This window comes from Sturnira hondurensis, unplaced genomic scaffold (assembly GCF_014824575.4).
Source record: "Sturnira hondurensis isolate 20B ecotype Veracruz unplaced genomic scaffold, ASM1482457v3 Scaffold0013559, whole genome shotgun sequence".
NCBI lineage: Eukaryota > Metazoa > Chordata > Mammalia > Chiroptera > Phyllostomidae > Sturnira > Sturnira hondurensis.
The window spans coordinates 2,230,581-2,250,501 of NW_028086190.1; the positions used below are offsets into that span (position 1 = coordinate 2,230,581).

The following is a 19,921-nucleotide window of genomic DNA, read 5'->3' on the forward strand; positions in this document are numbered from 1 at the left end:
TGCCTCTTGGCCAACTGTATGTCCTCTTTGGAGAAATGTCTATTCAGGTCCCCTGCCCATGTTTTAATTGGATTTGTTGTTGTTGTTGAGTTGTGTGAGTTCTTGATAGAGTTTGGATATTAACTCTTATTGGATGTATCACTGACAAATGTCTTCTCCCATTCAGTAGGTTGTTCTTTTTGTTTTTTTGATGGTTTTCTTTGCTGCATATGGACCAATTAATTTTTGACTGAACATGTCAATGTAAGCAGCACCCAGATCAAGAAATAACATTGATACTCCCATCCAGTAATCATCTCTGCCCATGATACAACCATTATGCTGACTTGTAACACCATAAACAGTTTTGACAGTTTTGAATTTATATAAATGGGATTGATTCATTCTTTATTAAAAATCAACTACATACATCCCAGGCATGGCATTAGGGACTATGAGGGAAGTGTTGTGACCTCCTGTGACTTTTTAGTCTAGTAGGAGTGTGACTTTTTAGTCTAGTAGGAGATGCAGGATATGGAGTCATATGTGTGGTGCAAGCAATGTAGCAGTTACTCAGTGGAGCAAAGCCATAGGCTGAGATGCTGGGAATGGAGGCCAGGTTTATCAGTAACTTTCCTGCTTATGGTACACCTAGTTTCCCTAAAAATACAGGCCGAACCATTCATATAACATGTCTGTGGATCTCTACATGACTGTGATAATAGTTGCTTTTATGTCATCAAGCCAAACACTTAGGCAGAGGGAGCTGGGGAGGCTCTGGGGATGTAGAATCTTCCTTGAATCCCTTCCCTGAATACAGAGCTCTAAATCTGTGTTCAGGAAGACTTCACACATGGCTGAGCTTCTTTGCTTCCCCTAGGAACTGGGACTCAATGTCTTTTTAGCATTCTGGTCTCTATTCTTCTACCTTCTTATCATTGCTATTGTCCTCTTCCATTCTTCCATAGCTACCTTCTGCCAAGCCACATTCTAGATATTGTAATAGCCCCAAATGGTTATGCCTTTGTGCACCCCAACATCTAGTTCTCCCGCTTGCTCTCTTGTCTATTCCTCTACTGACAGTCCTTGGCCTCAGTAGGACCTCCAGTCCACTGCTTCAACCTTTCTTAACACCAGCCCCTTCTGTGTCTGTTCTCCACGTGGCCTATTCCATGTTATATTATTGTGGCCTGTCTTTTTACACCCTCCCTTCTCTCCTTTTGTTACTTCTTCCCAGGAAAGCCGTAATCTAGCCTTCTCTGTGTCTATGTCTGGGCACAGATATACCTGAGACTATCTCCTGTCTTGTCAGCTGTAGTTCATTTTACACAGAAAGGAACCAGGGGGAGGTCGTTTAAAAATGAAAATCTGGTCTGACCTCTTCTATGCTTAAAATGTATTGAATAATTATTATGGTTTTTAAGATAAAACCCTAAACCTTTACCAATTTTTTGGATGCCTTGCAGATTCTGGTGCCATCTGCCAGTGCCCCTCTGCTCTGCCACAGGACCTTCTTTCAGTTCCTTTCCTCCATTTCTTTTCTGTCTCAAGCCATGTTGCATGTGCTATCTCCTCTCTATAGGGCACTCTTCTCTTTCCCAATCTAGCATTTGTCCTTCAGTGAGCAGCAGAATGTCATACCCTTCAAGGCCTTTCCAGACCTCCCCCTACCACCATGCCAGACTAGACACATCTGTTATATGCTCTGAGAGTGTCATGTAATTCACTGCATAATTTATTCTTCCTTTCTTTCACTTAACATTTATCTCCTTGGCTGGATTGTAAGCTTCAAGAGGTCAAGAATCTATCCTTCTTTGCTGGTTATACCCAACAAAACAGGAACTGTAGTAGATGCTTTACGAAGGAGTCAGTAGTACCAGATACATGGCTGTGGCACTGTTGCCTCCAAAGGGCTCATTCTCCCTTTTCATCCAGTGTTTATTGGAAGGCAAAACACAGGGCACTACAAACACTGAGTAAGCAGGAGGGAGACACAAAGCTGGCATGAGCAGGTACTTGCAGCTACAAACTTTCCTTTCCTCCCCACCTTTCCTAGGGCCCTCCTGTAATTATAAATCAGCATAGTTAGAGTTTCTTTAAAGCATTTGCATGCCCAGCTCAGTTCCCCTCCCCACCCTTTCCTAGGTGCAAGGAGGGGTCTGGGAGTGAGAAAGTCTCCTTGCTTACCTTAGGGATTAGCAAGGATGCAGTGGTCTATTGTTGTTATTTGAAGATAGTCCTCACTCTTTCTTCCAGCAAAATACTCAAAATAAACACACAGAAGGAAAAAATATAATATGTATACTTTAATCTCTTCCACCTCTAGCCCTTTCATATTCCTCACCTTTTCCAAACTGTTACATCTGAAAGTCAGATCATAATATTCCACTGCTGAAATGGAATTATGGCTGGCTTTTCCCTACTGGTAAAGTTAAACTTGAGAAAACTCCTATTTTCTTCTCCATTTTTCTTAAAATTCTGGCATCTGTTCACCTGCTTACACAGAATTAGTGGACAAATACTAGTCAAGTGTCAAGTGAACCAGGCATATTTAGGTAAAAAGAGAGGGTTTGTTCTGGCTACAAATACACTTGGGTTGGATTTCATAGTTCTCTGAAATTCAGATTTAAAAACAAGTCAGTATGTAGCCAAGGAAACATATATGTAGTTAGATTTGATCCATTAGTGCCATTTTCAACCTATGTATCTTAATAGTTTTTTTAAAAATAATATATATTTGCCATATTCTATTAATTTAAATTGTTTCTTTGTTCCATTCTTCCCCTATGGTATATAATGGCTTCCAAAACTAGGCTGTGAGTGGCCAAATAAGTAGTCCCAGCATTTTGCACCAAGGGTGATATTACAAAGGTCTCTTTACTGAGGAAATGCATGAATGAGTGGTTCTAGATCACTGTTTACAAGGACTCTAGGTGACACAGTTTGGCATTGGACAAACACAAGTCCTCATCAGCCTATTACTCTGAGGGTCCCCTGGTCAAGAGCCAGAGTGAAGCTTGGGGAAGATCCATTACATTTACTCTGTCCTTACAGAAGTCCTGAGCAACTTCTTGTGCCTGTAAAGGACCACACTCTGCCTTATCTCTTGGAGCATCACCTTTCAATTACTTGCCTTTTGTGGAAATTTGCTGCTTTAGTAAGATTTTTTCATAGCAACCTTATGGTTTTGTGGCCATACTTTGATCCTCCTTCTAGAAGGGGCAGTGAATAGACCAAGTTCATTACATATGTGTATTTCAGTGGGTGCCATCTATATTATATCTGTGTGCTCCACTAACTATGGTTCTACAGGAAAAATATGCAAACTTTTCCCTTTCCACTCCTGTGGCCAGCACCTCCACTAGGGTCCAGAAAACCACCAGTAAAATATGCTGCAGCAGCATTTGGTTGTAATTTTGACATTTTCAAAACACTGTGCAATTGGAAAGATTGAGAGTGCAATTACTTGATGCTCAGCTTTAGGTTTAGCTAAGTTTTTTAAAAAGACACATTATTGAATGGAATCCCTTTTAAAGAGGTTCTTGCCAATTATCCACATGACACCCTGGCCCTGAAGGGCTTTACTGACGGTTTTCATGCTTATGAATAGTTTGTCATATGGAATTCTGAGGTTTTCAGGGTCCTGTGGAGGGTTTTTTTTTTTTTTTGTAATATATGCTGGGTGGAGGAAGCAAGAAGTTTGGATAATAGTGTGGTTTTAACTGTATTGTTGATTATCAGAAATCACGTGAGGCAACTTTCAGCTTAGGACCCTGTTTTCTTATCACTTCATCCATCACAGAAGAGAGTTAGGAAAGTCCTATCCTTCCCACCCCCACAGACCTTGAGGCAGTATGTAGGCATCTACAGGTAGATAATCCCATTTCAGGGAGGCCTGAAGTCTAACGTGGAAACATGTGGTTTATATTCAGCAAGATGGTTCCCTCTGAGGCCCCCTAATGCTTTCAAGATGCTGATAGAGCCATTAATGGTTCTTGGAGAAAGATTAGATTTTCAATTAAAATGAAGCCAATTTAAAATAAATAGTTGGTAGTATTATTAGTCTAAAATAAACTTAAGAGTGCGCCTGGCAGGGGAGGGGGCAAGGAACAGGGATGTCAGACCTTCTAGAGTAGTGAAGTGAGAGCTTGGCAAATTCTCTGCCCCAAATGCAACAATAAAACTGGAGAAAACAGTAAAAATCAACCATTTTAGGGCTTAGGAAATCAAAGACATACAGCAAACTGAGAAGCATTTGTTCAAGAAACACTACCAAACCATGTATATGAACAGTGGGAGTTTGTGGTATCTTATCCTGGGGCTTCCATCATGCCCCTGCCTTGCCTGTTCCATCTGGGCAGGCGAAGCTGTGGAAACTGGTAGTTCTGCTGCCTGTGGGGGCTGACTTGATCTGGGTTAGAGTGCATACTCAGGGGCTTCAATAAAATCAATGGCAATTTCAATGGTAAAATATAAGGAAAGACAACTTCTGCAGCTAGTCTGAGGTTGTAGACCAGCCAGAAATTTAACTCCTGCTGGTCTGGAAGATAGCACAAGTGAACAAGGTGCAGTGTACAGGCTGAAGAGAGATCAAAGATAGGACCTGGTTATCTACTCCCTTTTCCTGGTTGAATATTGTACCTAGCGAAGGTACAAATGCGACATGAGAAAGCCCAGGAAAAAATAAAAGCCAGGACAGATTTGTAAATTGCCTGATCTATGACTGTGTTCCCCAACCCATGCACAGATCCATTAGCAAAAGGCGAAAGCCTTACAGGTTTAAGGTGCTTAAGCATAACTTCTGATCAATTAAACTTTGCTGATACAGGATGACTCTTAGGAATTTAGGATTAATAATAAAAATAAAAATAAACCATATTGAGCAAAAATATTAGTCACTACACACTTCATGAGAGATAAAACTCTATAGAATTAGTGCAGGAAAGTCACTAAACACACAGCAAAAACAATTTCCAGTGGGGGACCAGAATCCAGAGTTGCTGCAGCTAATTATCTAAAATGTGAGTTTTTAACAAAAAGTTATAAGGCATGAAAAAATAGGGAAGTATAATCTGTGAATAGACAAAAAGGCAGTTGACAGAAACTATCTCTGGAAGGACCAAGATGTTAGACCTAGTAGACAAACATTTCAAAGTAGTTATTACAAATACATTCAAAGAACAATAGGAAGCCATCTTTAAAGAAATAAAGGAAAATTAGACAGTTGCCCATCAAATAGAGACTACTACTAAAGGGAAATCATTAAAAAATCAAATAGAAACCCTGGAGTTGAAAGGACAATAACCTAAACAAGAAATTTATTAGAGGGGCTTAGCACCAGATTTGAGCTGGCAGAAGAAAGAATTAGTGAAAATGGAGATAGATCAATAGATATTATCCAAACTGAACAGAAAAATGTTAAAATGAATAGAAACAGAGACTTGTGGGATACCATCACTGTACCAATGTACTCAGAAATCCCAGGAGGAAGAAAGGGTAGAAAAGGATTTAATTGCTGAAATTCCTCAAATTTCATGAAAAATATTAATCTGCATATCTAAGAGGCACAATAGATATAGAATAAATACAAAGGGGTCCACATCTAGTCACATAATAGTCAAACTGTTGAAAGCCAAAGATTTAGAATGAAGCAAAAGAGAAACAACTTATTATATACAAGGAAACAACAATAACAACTAAGTTTTCATCAGAAACAATGAAGAACCTAAGGCAGTGGGATGACATTCAAAGTAATGAGAGAAAAAAACCTGTCAACCAAGAATTCTATAACTAGTAAAACATTATGCTTCAATAATTATGGGGAATAAAAACATTCCCAGATAGCCCTGGCTGATGTAGCTCAGTGGATTGAGCATAGGTTGTGAACCAAAGGGTTGTTGGTTCAGTTCCTAGTCAGGGCACATGCCTGGTTGTGGGCCTAGTTCCTAGTTCCTAGTTCTCATTTGAGAGGCAACTGCACATTGATGTTTCTCTTCCTCTCTTTCTTCTTCCCTTCCCCTGTCTCTAAAAATAAATAAAATCATAAAAAAAACATTCCCAGATAAAGACTGCAAGAATTTCTAGCTAGCTAATTTGCAAGAAATAGTAAAGGAAGTCCTTCAGGCTGAAAGAAACTAATATAGAATGGTAACACAAATCCACAGAAACATATAACACATTGACATGTGCCTTGACTAGGGAATCGAACCAGCAACCCTTTGGTTCACAGCCCATGCTCAATCCACTGAGCTACACAAGCCAGGGCTATCTGGGAATGTTTTTATTCCCCATAATTATTGAAGCATAAAGGTACTAATGTAGGGAAATGTATATTTCCCCTTAATTAACTTATAAGAAAATTAAAAACCCAATAATTATATAACTGGGGTTTATATCAAGACTGCAAGGTTGATTTAACACTAGAAAGTCAATGTGATATGCCACATTAATAAGGTAAAAGACAAAACTGCATGACTAATAGACACAGAGAAAGCATTTGACAAGATCTGTATGAATAAAAGCTCTTAACAAGTGAGGAATAGGAGTAAATTTTCTCACCCTGATAAAAGTCACCCCCCAAAATTTCCTATAGCTCATATCATACTTAGTGTGGGGAGGGGAACTAAATGCATTTTCTCTGAGATTGGGAATAAGAGCAGGATGTCCACTATTACTACTTCCATTCAATATTGTACTGGAAGTTCAGCCAGTGCAATAATGCAAGAAGAACAAATATATGTATGTAGATTAGAAAGGGAGAAGTAAAACCGACTTTATTCTCAGACAACATACTGTATTTTCCCATGTACAATGAACTCCCCTGTATAATGTGCACTCACGTTGTGTGGGCATTATACACGAGATTATTATACCCATTATTATATCCATGGTATGTAATCATTATGCACATGTGTAATGTGTGTCCTTATTTTTCTCTAAAAAATTTGACTCAAAAAGTGCACATTATACACCGCAAAATACGGTAATCCTGTATGCAAATAAAACTAAGGAATAAAAAAATGCTTCTAAAGCTATAAGACATGAATTATGCAAAGTATCAGTATTGAAGAGATATATGTAAAAAACATTATATTTCTATATATTGGCAATCTGAAAATGAAGTTAAGAAAACAAATCTCTTCATAATAACCTCAAAATGAGCAAAATATTTGGGTTAGTATTTTTTTTTAAAGTACAAGACTTTTATACTGAAAACTACAAAACAGTGCTAAGGGAAACTAGTATGTAAGCAAATGGTAAGACAGTTCATACTCATGGATTGGAAGTCAATACATTTAAGTTGGGAGTTTCTTCCAGTTGATCTATAGATTGAGTGCTATTCCTATTAAAATCTCATTAGCCTCTTTTTGCATAAATCGGCAAGGTGATCCTATATTTTGTATATTAAATTCAAATAAACCAGAATAGATAAAAATTTGTCTTTTTGACACATGGTGCTGGGACAATTGGCTATCCACATGCAAAAAAATGAACTTAGACCTTTACCCCACACGATACTAAAAATTTACTCAAAAAGGATAAGAAACCTAAATTTAAGAGCTAAAACTATAAACCTTTTTGATGAAAAGGAAAAACATTGGACTTTATAAAAATTCAAAATCTTAATGCACTTCAAAAGACACCAGCAAGAAAGTGAGAAGATAAATGATAGACTGGGTGGGGGAAAGGACATATCTGGTATAGGTGTTGTATCCAGAATATGCAAATAACTATTATAACTCAATAACAAGACAATCAAAAATTTAAAAATGGGCAAATGATTTAAATAGATATTTTACCAAAAAAAAAAAAAGAAATGAAATCTGAGTGGCTGCACATTGGGGACTTCTGCCCAAAATGGAGGCAAAGATGGAAATACTGCGCCTCCTAGCACAACCAAATTTAAGGAGGAAAAAGATTTAGAAACAAAACACAACCAGAACAGACAGAAAATTGAAGTGTACCAAAGTCTGAAAACAATGAACCAATCATCCAGACTGGTAAGAGGGGTGAAGTCAGCTGCCAGCAGAGACAAGTTGCAGCAGGAAAAGGTGGTGGTTGGCAGACCCAGGCACAGGGAGAAAAATGAGCAAACCCAGTGAGGTGTGCAAGGTGGTTGGCTGACTGTGGACACACATTCATGCACATATAAACCAGGCAAAAAATGGGCAGTGAGACAGACTGCACAACCCAGGGCTTCAGCACTGGGAAATAAAGCCTAAAAGCACTGATTGAAAACACTTGTGGGGGATGAGCTGCTGAGAGAGAATCCCAGCCTTATAGGAGAGTTCATAGGAGAGACCCACAGGGTCCTAGAATGTACACAAGCTCACCCACCTGGGAACCAGCACCAAAAGGACCCAATTTGCTTGTGGGAAGCAGCAGAGGGGACTGAAATCTGAGAGAGAGAGGAGCAAGCACCATTGTTCCCTCTCTGACCCTACCCCCACATACAGAATCACAACACAGTCACTGGGTTGCCCCGCCCTGGTGAACACCTAAGGCTCTGCCCCTTACTAAGTAACAGGCATCACCAGACCCCCCCCCCCAAAAATGGCCAAATGGAAGAACAGATCAAAGTCCCAGAGCCAATACATCTAAGCCACCAAAAGATAGCCAACCTATCAGATGCACAGTACAAAGTACTGGTGATCAGGATGCTCACAGAACTGGTTGATTTTGGTGGCAAATTAGATGAAAAAATGAAGGCTATGCCAAGTGAAATGAAGAAAAATGCACAGGGAACCAATAGTGATGGAAAGGAAACTGGGACTCAAATCAAGAGAGTGGACCAGAAGGAAGAAAGAAAAAAAAAAACAAACAGAAAAGAATGAAGAAACAAGAATTCAAAAAAATGAGGAGAGGCTTAGGAACCTCCAGGACATCTTTAAACATTCCAACATCCGAATAATAGGGGTACCAGAAGGGGAAGAGGAAGAGCAACAAGCGGAAAACTTACTTGAACTAATAATAAAGAACTTCCCCAATCTGGCAAAGGAAATAGACTTCCAGGAAATCCAGGAAGCTCAGAGAGTCCCAGAGAAGTTGGACCCAAGGAGGAACACACCAAGGCACATCATAATTGCATTCACCAAGATTAAAATGAAGGAGAGAATTCTAGAAGCAGCAAGAGATAAGGGGACAGTCACCTACAAAGGAGTTCCCATCAGACTGTCAGTGGATTTCTCAAAAGAGACCTTACAGGGAAGAAGGAGCTGGAAAGAAGTATTCCAAGTCACGAAATCCAAAGACCTACAGCCAAGATTGCTTTATCCAGCAAAGTTTTCATTTAGAATGGAAGGGCAGATAAAGTGCTTCTCAGATAAGGTCAAGTTCAAGGAGTTTATCATCACCAAGCCATTACTATATGAAATGTTAAAGGGACTTACCTAAGAAAAAGAAGATAAATACGAACAGAGAAAGGACAGCAAACCCACAGTTATTAACAACCACACCTAAAACAAAAGCAAACTTGATGGACAGTTAAAACAGGAGTGGAGCTGCAGAAATGAGATCACATGGAGGGTTAGCAACAGGGGGGTGGGAGGGGGAGAAGGGGGAGGAGGCACAGAGAATAAGTAGCATAGACAGTGGGAAGAAAATAGATGGGGGGGCAAGAGTATTGTGGGAAATGTAGAAGCTAAAGAACTTATGACACATGACCCATGGGCATGAACTAAAGGGGGGAATGGTGGGGGAGGGGGTGTACAGGGTGGAGGGGAATGAAGGGGAAATGGGACAACTGTAATAGCATAATCAATAAAATTAAAAAAGAAGAAATGTGAATGGCTAACAAGCACATGCAGAGATATTATTAGTCATTAGGAAAATAAATCAAGCTACAATGAGATACCATTAAATACTAACTAGGTTTTTAATAAAAAAAGCTGATAATAAGTGTTGGTGAGGATGTCAAGAAATAAGTACCTCCATACATTGTTGGTGGGAATGTAAAATGCCATATCCACTTTGGAAAAGTTAGCGGTATCTTAAAGCTAAACATAAGCTTTACTATATAATCTAGCAATTCTACTTCTCAGTCTCTATCCAAGAGGAATGAAGACATATATCCACGTAAAGACTTGTGCACAAATGGAAAATTTATTGACAGCCAAAAAATGGAAACAACCCAAATGTCCATTAGTTGATAAATGGCTAAACAAAATTTGTTATATCCATATGATGTAGTACTGTTGTACAACAGGGTTGAACCTCAGATGCGTTATGCTAAGTGAAAGAAGCCAAATGCAAAACACTACATATTGTTTGATTATATTTATGCAAAATATCCAGAAAAGGCACATTTATGGAGACCAAGATTACAACCAAGAGAAAGACCTACAAATTAATGGTTGGCTGGAGATGGGAATGCAGAAGGACTGCAGATGGGCTACACTGATATTTTGGGGCTGATGGAAATGTTCTAGAACTGGATTTTGGTTATGATTGTACGACTCTGTAAAAATTACTAAATTGTGCATTCATTTATATTATAAAGATTATATCTCAATAAAGCTGTTCAAAAACAAGTGTGCCTAGGGACTCCACTGGTGTTAGCTGTATACACTCAGGAGAAGCTGCTTTTCTTTTAACTGTTTATGGAGCTGTAAGCTAGAGAATTTCCTGCGGATTCAGAGGGTCTATGAGAATTTCATATTGGCTACTTTATTATTTCTTTTCAAATGTATTCTGACATTTTTATCTTTTATTTCGTTTATGTGGTGTATTACACTGATTGATTTACAGAGTCAACCTTACATCCAAGGAATAAATTCCACTTGATCATAGTGTATGATGTTTTTAATGCACTGTTGAATTCAATTTGCTATTATTTGGTGAGGATTTTTATGTATATGATCATCAGGAATATTGGCATTTTTTTCTGTAATGTCTTTGTCTGGTTTTGGTATCATGGTAATGCTGGCCTCATAAAATGAGTTAGGTAGTGTACCTTTCTCTTCAATTTTTTGAAATAGTTTGAGAAAAGTAAGTATCAATTCTTCTTTTCATACTTAGTAAAATTCACCTGTGAAGTCCTCTGGTCCAGGGAGGTTTTTGCTGGGAGGTTTTTGATTACTACTTCAATTTTGTTAGTAATTATCAGCCTGTTCAGATTTTGTTTCTCCCTGATTCTGGGTTGAAAGATTGTATGTTTCTGGGTATTTATCCATTTCTTCTAGGTTGTCTAATTGCCATATAATTGCTTGTAGTATTTTTTATAATCCTTTATATTTTTGTGGTGTCAGTTGTCACTTTTCCTCTTTCAGTTCAGATTTTATTTATTTGGTCCCTCTTTTGTTTTTGGACTCTGGCTAAGGGTTTATCAAATTTTTTTTTTTACCTATTCAAAGAATGAGCGTTTGATTTCCCTGATCTCATATGTTGTTTTTATAGACTCTATTTCATTTATTTCCACTCTGATCTTTATTATTTACTTTGGGCATGGTTTGTTTTTCATTTTCTAGTTCTTTGTGTGTAAGGTTAGAGTGTTTATTTGAGATTTTTCTTGTTTCTTGAGGTAGGCTTGTATTGTTAGGAATTTTTCTCCTAGAAATGCTTTGTATTTTCATTTTCATTTGTCTAAGGGTATCTTTTGATTTCTCCCTTGATTTCATTGTAAACCCATTCATTGTTAATAGCATGTTATTTAGTCTCTACGTATTTGTATGATTTTTCAGTTTTCTTCTTGTGATTTCTAGTTTTGTTCCATTGTGATCAGAGAAGATGGTTGATATGATTTCAGTCTTAATTTATTGAAACTTGTTTCATGGCCTGAAATGTGGTCTATTCTGGAAAATGTTCCATGTGCACTTGAAAAAAATGCATATTCCGCTTTTGAGTGAAATGCCCTAAATGTATCAATTAATAGCACCTGGTCTGATGTGTCACTTAAGGCCACTCTTTTCTTGTTAATTTTCTGTCTGAATGATGTCAATGCGGTGTTAAATTCCCCTACTATTATTGTCTTACTATCAATCTCTCCCTTTATGTTCATCAGTATTTGCTTTATAGATACTCCTACCTAGGGTGCATAGATGTCTATAAGAGTTATAACCTCTTGTTGGATTGATCCTTTACCACTATGAAATGTTTTTTAGCTCTTTACAGCTTTGTTTTAAAATGTATTTTTCTCCTATATGTATTGCTACCACTGCTCTTTTTCATTTCCATTTGCATGAAATATCTTTTACCATTCCTTGTCTTTCAGTCTGTGTGTATCTTTTGATCTAACATGCATCTCTTATAGGCAACGTTTATATGGATCTTGTGTTTTTATCCATTCAGTCACCAGGTGTGTTTTGATTGGCACATAGTCCATTTACATATAAAGTAATTATTTCTAGTTATGTAGTTATTGCCATTGTATTCTTTTCTGATAGTTTTCTGTAGTTCTAATCTGATTCTTATTTTCTTGTTCTTCTCTTATATATGTTGAGAGAAGTATTATGTTTTGATTCCTTTATGTAGTATTATGTTTTGATTCCTTTCACTTTATTTCTTGTATATCTCTTATAGGTTTTTGGTTTCTGGTTACTATGTGCTTCCTACATACCAAGCTGTATTTGTGGCAGTCTATTTTAAATTTATGTTGAAACGCATTCTAAAATTACTACAATTTTTATTTATCCCTTCTATGTTTGTTTTTGTCATCATGTTTTACTTTTTTGTGTATGTTCATGTATATCACTTACTTTAATTGTTGTAATTACACATAATGTTTCTCTTTTGCCTTTTAATTTTTGTTCCAGCTTTATAGTTTGCTGAACCCCTGCTTTTACTAAGTGATTGTTTTTGTCAATGAGAAATTTTTTCTTTCCTTAAACATATTTTTGATTTTTTCTTAAAGGATCCCCTTTAACAATTCTTATAATATTGGTTTAGTGGTGATTAACTCCTTAACTTTATCTTGTCTGGGAAACAGAATTAACTCCTTTAATTCTAACAATAGACTTGCTGGATTGAGTAATCTTGGTTGTAGGTCTTTGTCTTTCATAACTTTGAATATTTTTTTGCAATTTCTTCTGGCCTGCAAAGTTTCTTTTGATAGGACCTCCCATATGTGTGAGTAACTTTAAAAATTCTCTGTTTGTTTTTACCTTTTATGATGTTAATCATAATGTGTCTTGGTGTGGACCTCTTTGAGTTCATCTTGTTTGGGATTCTCTGCACTTCCTGGATTTGTACATCAATTTCCTTTCCCAGGTTAGGGAAGTTTCCTATCATTTCTTCAAATAGGTTTTCAATCCCTTGCTCTATTTCCTTCTATTAACACTGTACTGCTAATGTTGGTGTACTTGATATTATCCCAGATGTCCCTTAAACTATTCTCATTTTTTTATTCCTTTTTCTTTTTAAATGGAATTTATTGGGGGTGACATTGGTTCACAAAACTATGCAGGTTTCATGTGTACAACTCAATAAAACACCATCTGTACACTGCATTGTGTGCCCATGGCCCCAAGCAAAGTCTTTTACTAACCACATTCCCCTCACCCTTCGCCCACCTTCACCTACTCTCCACATCCTTTTGTCCATGTCTATGTGTTGTATATATATTGTTTTCTTAATCCTTTCACCTTCTTTCATCCAACCCTGACAGCTCAGCTTTCTTTCACCCCAACCCTGACAGCTCTCAGTTTGTATGTATCCATACAAACTGTTTCTGTTTGTATGGATATCCATACAAACAGACCCTGTTTCTATTTTCTTTGTCAGTTTATTTTGTTCATTAGATTCCACATATAAGTGAGATCATATGATACATGTCTTTCTATGATGATTCTTTTTTCTTAATGCTGTAAGAGTTGGGTGTTTTTCACTACCTCGTTTTTCAGATCACTGATTTGGTCCTTTGCTTTATCTAATATGGTGTTGATTCCCTCTAGTGTACTCTTCATTTCAGTTTTTGTATTCTTCATTTCTAACTAGTTCTTTTTTTATGGTTTCTTTCTGTTGAATTTCTCACTAAGTTAATATTATACATTCTTCCCTTAAGTTGATGAACATTTTTATAACCAGAGTTTTTGAACTCTGTATCTGGTAGATTGTGTGTCTCCGGTTCATTTAGTTCTTTTTTGTGGAGATTTACTATTCTTTCACTTAGAATGTGTTTCTTTGCCTCCCCATTTGGCTGAATGTCTCTGTTTAGTTGGTCCCATATGATGGCTCAGTCCCATATGATGGCTTAGTTGTCTTTAACTTCATTTGAAACAATTTTGTTAGATTGTAATGTGACACCTCTCATATCAGCATGCATTTAAAAAAACATCAAAATTGGGGAATTTTTGTGTAGTCATTAATATTGAAGATGGAAGAAGATATGTAACATTTTCAGCATATTATGCTTTATTATTTCAAGAAAGGTAAAAATGTAACTGAAACACACACAGAAATAGATTTGTACAATGTTTGGAGAAGGTGCGGTGACTGATTGAATGTGTCAAAAGTGGTTTGTGAAGTTTCTTGGTACTATTGACATTTTGGACAGATAATTCTTTGCTGTGGGGCTTTCTTATGCATTGAAAATGTTTAACAGCACCCCTGGCCTCTACCCACTAGAAGCCAATAGCAGGAAATAGCCAACATACTCAAAATATCAAAATGAATAGTTATTGTTGAAAATAAAAAATATGTCCTTTATTTTATAGAAAAAAACTAAACAGACTTTTTGGCCAACACAGTATTAGGCAGAGCTGCTACGTCTCCCAGAGTCAACAGAGTGGCCTTGTGTAGTTGGTGTCCTGTTGGCCCAGTAGTGCAGTCTTCCTGTTTGCCTGAGTCCGATGCTCCAGGATGTTTTCCTTGTGGGATGTATATACCCCCCTGGTGTGGATGAGCCTTGATTGCTTTTGTCACATCAGTGGGTGGGGTTGTTCTCAGGCTGAATGGCTGTGAGGGCTGACCATGAATACAGCAGATGAGCTGTTGTACAGAGGCTGATCTCACAGAGTGGGAGTCACTTCAGCAGGGATTTGGTGCCAGGTTAGTCTGCCCTTCAAGTGTGTCATTTGTGGAGCTTACTGGGTGGTGTTTTGGTTTGGTCTGAGCCTGGTCACTGGGTGTGTTGGTTCTGTAGCCTCTTGGGAGGGACTCTGGGGTATGTCAAGTATAGTTGCTCGTTGTCCTGCTTAGTGGGAACTACAAAGTGATCTGTGGTTGGTTGCTGCTTTTGATGAGTTTATAGGCACTCGTGAAAAGCTATGCTGTGAACTGAGGCCTGCTGCCACTATTGCTGGGCTTGGGGCCGTTGGTGGGTATCATGATGTGAGCTGAGGTCAGCTGCTACTTGTGCTGGACTTTTGGCCCCTTACCTGATGCTATGTTCCAAGCCAACATGAGCCTCAGCATATGCCAGGCTTGGGACCACCGGATGGAAGTTACAATGCATGTTGAGACTGGTTACTGCTTATGCTGGGTTTGGGGCCATTTAATATGTGGTACAGGGTATGCTGAGGCCACCTGCTGCTTGTTTTGGGTTTGTGGGCCTTTGAGAGATTTTAGAAAAGTTTGCAACAAGAGCTGAGCCAGACCACTTATGTGAAGCAGCCACTTGGAAAGGTTTAGTTGGGCACACAGTTGGGTGGGGTGGGGTTTCAGGGAATCTCCAGGGTGGTAATTCCAACCAGGCTAGTGTTGATAGCCTGGTTATGGACAGCTCAGATTTAGTATCTTCCCGCACCAGCTGGCTAGATGGGGGGAGTAATCAACAAAGGAACAGTGGTGCCTTCACACTTCTTTCCCAAGACAGTGCTGTCTTGTCTCTTTCCCTTGCATTTCTCACCCTGAAGTTAGGCAATCAGTTCCTCTTCATATGTCCTTGGAATATTTTTAGCTGCTTATCCTGTGCTGGAGGCCAGAGTGTATGAATTTGTAAGCTGTGAATCTGTGCTCAGCCCTGAAGAGGAATACCTTGGACTTCTGCAGCTCTATGTCTCAGTTGAAGGCAATCCCTGCTGGTTTTTAAAGCTAGATATTATGGGGACTCCTCTCCCTGGCACGGATCTCTGGGTTGGGGAGCTCAGCATGGGGCTAGGATCCCTCACTCCTCATGGGAGGACCTGTGAAGCTGAGATATTTCTGCCTTTTCTTAATTGCCACGCTGTGGGTATGGAACCTGTTTGCTCTGTGTCTTTGCTGCTCCTATCAGGCTCGTCATGTTTTCTTCTTTATATTCTGAGTTATAGAACTTCTATTCAGCTAGTCTTCAGGTGCATCTCAAAGGTTGTTCTATAATTTAGTTGTAATTTTGATTAGTTGTGGGAGGACACAAGCACAGTGTTTACCTATGTCACCATCTTGACCAGAAATCCCATATTGGCTATTTTAGAACTGGAAATTGACATTGACAGGCTCTGTGGAGACAATGTGAACTTGGATTTGAACTGAGTATTATGGAAACAATGACAGCAGTACCACAGCAGAAGTTCCTTTTAGACAAACAGCTGGCCAATTACAGCTGGCCAATTCTTTTCATTCTTTTTTTTAAAGGTTTTATTTTTTATTTATTTATCTTTAGAAGGGAAGGGAAGGAGAGAGGGAGAGAAATATCAGTGTATGGTTGCCTCTCATGTGTCCCCTCCTGGGAACTGGCCTGCAACCCAGGCATGTACCCTGACTGGGAATCGAACCGCGATCGTGTGGTTTGCAGGCCCGTGCTCAATCCACTGAGCTACACCAGCCAGGGCCAATTCTTTTCATTCGTTAAACATTTTGACATTCTTCTCTTCCTGAAAATCTTCCCTGATTATTCATTAGCAGTCTTTTAAAAAATTTCTTTAACCCTCACTTTATCTAGAAATGTAATGGTCCTAACTGTGAATAGGCTGTCAGAAGAGCATGGATTTTCAATCAACTACGTGATTTAAATTCCAATTTTTAAAAAAATATATTTTATTGATTATACCATTACAACTGTTCTATTCCCCCCTTCATTCCCCTCCACCTGCACACTCCCTCCCCCACTACTCTCCCCCCCTTAGTTTATAACCCATGTGTCTCAAGTTCTTTAGATTCTATATTTCCCCCACTATTCTTGCCCTCCCCCCTATCTATTTTCTACCTACCATCTATGCTATTTTCTGTGCCTTCTTCCCCCTTCTCCCCCTCCCACCCCCCTGTTTCTAACCCTCCACGTGTTCTTCATTTCTATGGTTCCACTCCTGATCTAGCTGTCCTCTTGGTTTGCTTTTGTTTTAGGTGTGGTTGTTAATAACTATGAGGTTGCTGTCCTTTCACTGTTAATATTTTTCATCTTCTTTTTCTTATATAAGTTCCTTTAGCATTTCATATAATAAGGGCTTAACTCACCAGCCATGTGACTTATGGTCATGTATCTTAGTCTGTTTGAGCCTTGCTTTTGGAAATCTATGCAATGGAGACAGTCATACCCATTATAAAGGGTTATTATAAAGATGAAACAAAGCTGTGTTTGAAAAGCCCTGAGTATATTTGATTGGCACATAGTATTCCTTACTTGTCTACTTCTAGCCATGTGACCTTGTGTAAGTTCCCTACTCTTTCTGTGCCTCTCTTTCTGTAAAATGGGCATATTGATGGTCCCCACCTCTTTAGGGCTATTTGAAGGTTAAAAGAGTAAATACCAAAAGCATTTAGAATACTGCCTATCACATAATAAGGTCAATACAAAAGCCAGCTGCTATTATTCTGTCACCAGCCAATACAATGCCCTTATTCCCCTGGAGCAGTCTATTTGATTTATATGGATTAGATGTGTGGGTTATAGGGACACAATAGCAGTCTTCTCAGAGACACCAGGGTTGGTCTGGCTGGCAGCCCATTAGTGGTGGATTGTGAATCCCCTCTCTCACTGTAGCACATGCATCTTCCAGTCACTCTGTGTTGATTCAGAGAGGACACCTTCCCCACAGAGGAATGGAACTGTTCTGGGATAAGGCTAAGTCAGTGGTGAGACAACCCTACTGGAATTGGTTCCCTGGATCTTACCATGGCTGTGGACCCACTCAAATCCCTGCATGCAGCGTTGTAGGGTGTGCTAAGATTCCTATAAATTTTTCTTTTCTGCACAGTAACTCTCAGATACCATAAAGTTGAAACACCAAGACCTTATTAAAGTGATGGAAGGGATCCACTCTGTTTTTCCTTTGTCCAAGGAACGTCTCACTGATGACTGGCTTAGGGCTTTGAAGGCCCCTTGGAATACATGCAGGCTGAGTGAACTGATTTATGAGTAAATACCTCTTCTGTTTGTTTCAGCTGATTATTTACCCTGGAACCAACCAAGACGAGAGCTACTTCGTCCACAACTCAACTCCTGGCCAGAATCAACTAGGTTTGATAGTAGAACCACACACCAGGATGATTACTCTGCGAAGGGCCTTGTGAGCACCATGAGCTGCAAGCCTCCGGTCATGCCCAAGGTCTGTAACATCCCCCTGGAGGATCTGACTAACTACAAAATGAGCTACGTGGCCCACCCTATGGAGAAGCGCTTTGTGCACGAGGCGGAGAAGTTTAGAGCCTGTGAAATACCCTTTGAGAGCCTTACCACCCACAAACAGTCCTACCGGGGCCTGAAAGGTGAGCCAGCCAAGAGCTTGAAACCTCCAGCCAGGTCCTGTGGGCTAGACACACCTTTCTCTAACACCACAGAGTTTCAAGATAAGTTCCAAGCTTGGCCGACGCCCCAGGTGTTCTCCAAACCTCCCGTTCCCTACGCCCCTCCCGAAGAAAAGATGGACCTTCTGACAACAGTGCAGTCCCATTACACGTACCCTAAGGGTGCTCCAGCTCAGTCCTGCCGACCAGTGCTTTGTGTCAAGAAGGGTGGCCGCTTCGAAAGCTCCACCACCACCAAGGACGATTACAAGCAGTGGGCCAGCATGCGCACAGAGCCAGTCAAGCCTGTTCCCCAGCTGAACCGTCCCACCGAGCCCTTGGACTGCCTGACCACCACTAGGGCCCACTATGTACCCCACCCACCCATTAATACCAAAAGCTGTAAGCCCTCCTGGTCTGGTCCCCGAGGAAATATCCCTGTGGAGGGCCAGACCACATACACCATCAGCTTTACTCCCAAGGAAATGGGGAGGTGCCTGGCTTCATACCCTGAGCCTCCTGGCTATGTCTTTGAAGAAACAGATGCTTCGGGGCACAGGATATACAGGCCCATTTCCCAGCCATGCTCTCGGCGGAACAGCCCTCTCTCTGCAGGTGATTCGGAAAACCCCAAACAGCAGGAGTTGGCAGTGTTGGCCTGATTTTTAAAAAAATTATTTAGAAATTGCACAATACTTTTAAAAGCAGATGATTGAAAGTTACTCATTAGACACAAAAGAATTCCCCAAATAGGGCAAAAATAACATCATCATCATTTCCAGGACACTTAAATAAAATGAGAATCACTTGACTCAAGGAAAATGACATTTAGTCCTGGCTAGTTACTCCTTAGTCCGCCCTTGCTGTGTTCCCCTTTTGAGTCCCTTACCTTGTGCTCATGGAATCAAAGCTGGTCTCTGCGAGGTTTTCTCTGAACCAGATGTATGTTATCTATTTAATCATTGTATGAATTCACATTATGATTAACCCTTGCCAAGACGAAACACCAAAAAATAAAATGTATTTTAGGGAGGAATGAATGTGCGGGTCTGTGCTTTCACCCCTCCATATGCTGTCTGTGCATAGAGCAGGCTGTGTTCCTTGGGACCTTTGGAGAGATTTCAGGTTCAAGCACCGCGCCCCGCCCCCCCCCTCCCGCCTCCCGGCCCCGGCCGTACCCCTACCATTGCGTTCCAGTCCTGGTGGCAGTGCCTTGTGTCCAGTCTGGAGTCCTGTTTCAGGTTCTTTCTTTCTAGGGCTGCTGCACAGGGTGTCTTTCTACCTCTTCACATTGTGACCTACCAGCAGGAATAGTGCTGTCTGATGGTGCTTGGGTCTCTCTGATTACAGGAGATAGCAGTCCTAC

The 19,921-nt window shown here is 39.7% G+C and overlaps 1 protein-coding gene across 1 annotated transcript in view; it reads left to right on the forward strand.

The window, feature by feature from the left end:
• Positions 1 to 19,480, forward strand: part of SAXO1 (stabilizer of axonemal microtubules 1) — a 49,985-nt gene extending 30,505 nt beyond the window's left edge. Inside the window, exon 4 of the mRNA XM_037061970.1 lies at positions 18,214 to 19,480. Within this exon, the coding sequence (XP_036917865.1) occupies positions 18,214 to 19,217 (1,004 nt within the window). The 3' untranslated portion in view covers positions 19,218 to 19,480. The remainder of the gene's footprint in view (positions 1 to 18,213) is intronic.
• The last annotated feature ends 441 nt before the right edge of the window (positions 19,481 to 19,921 follow it).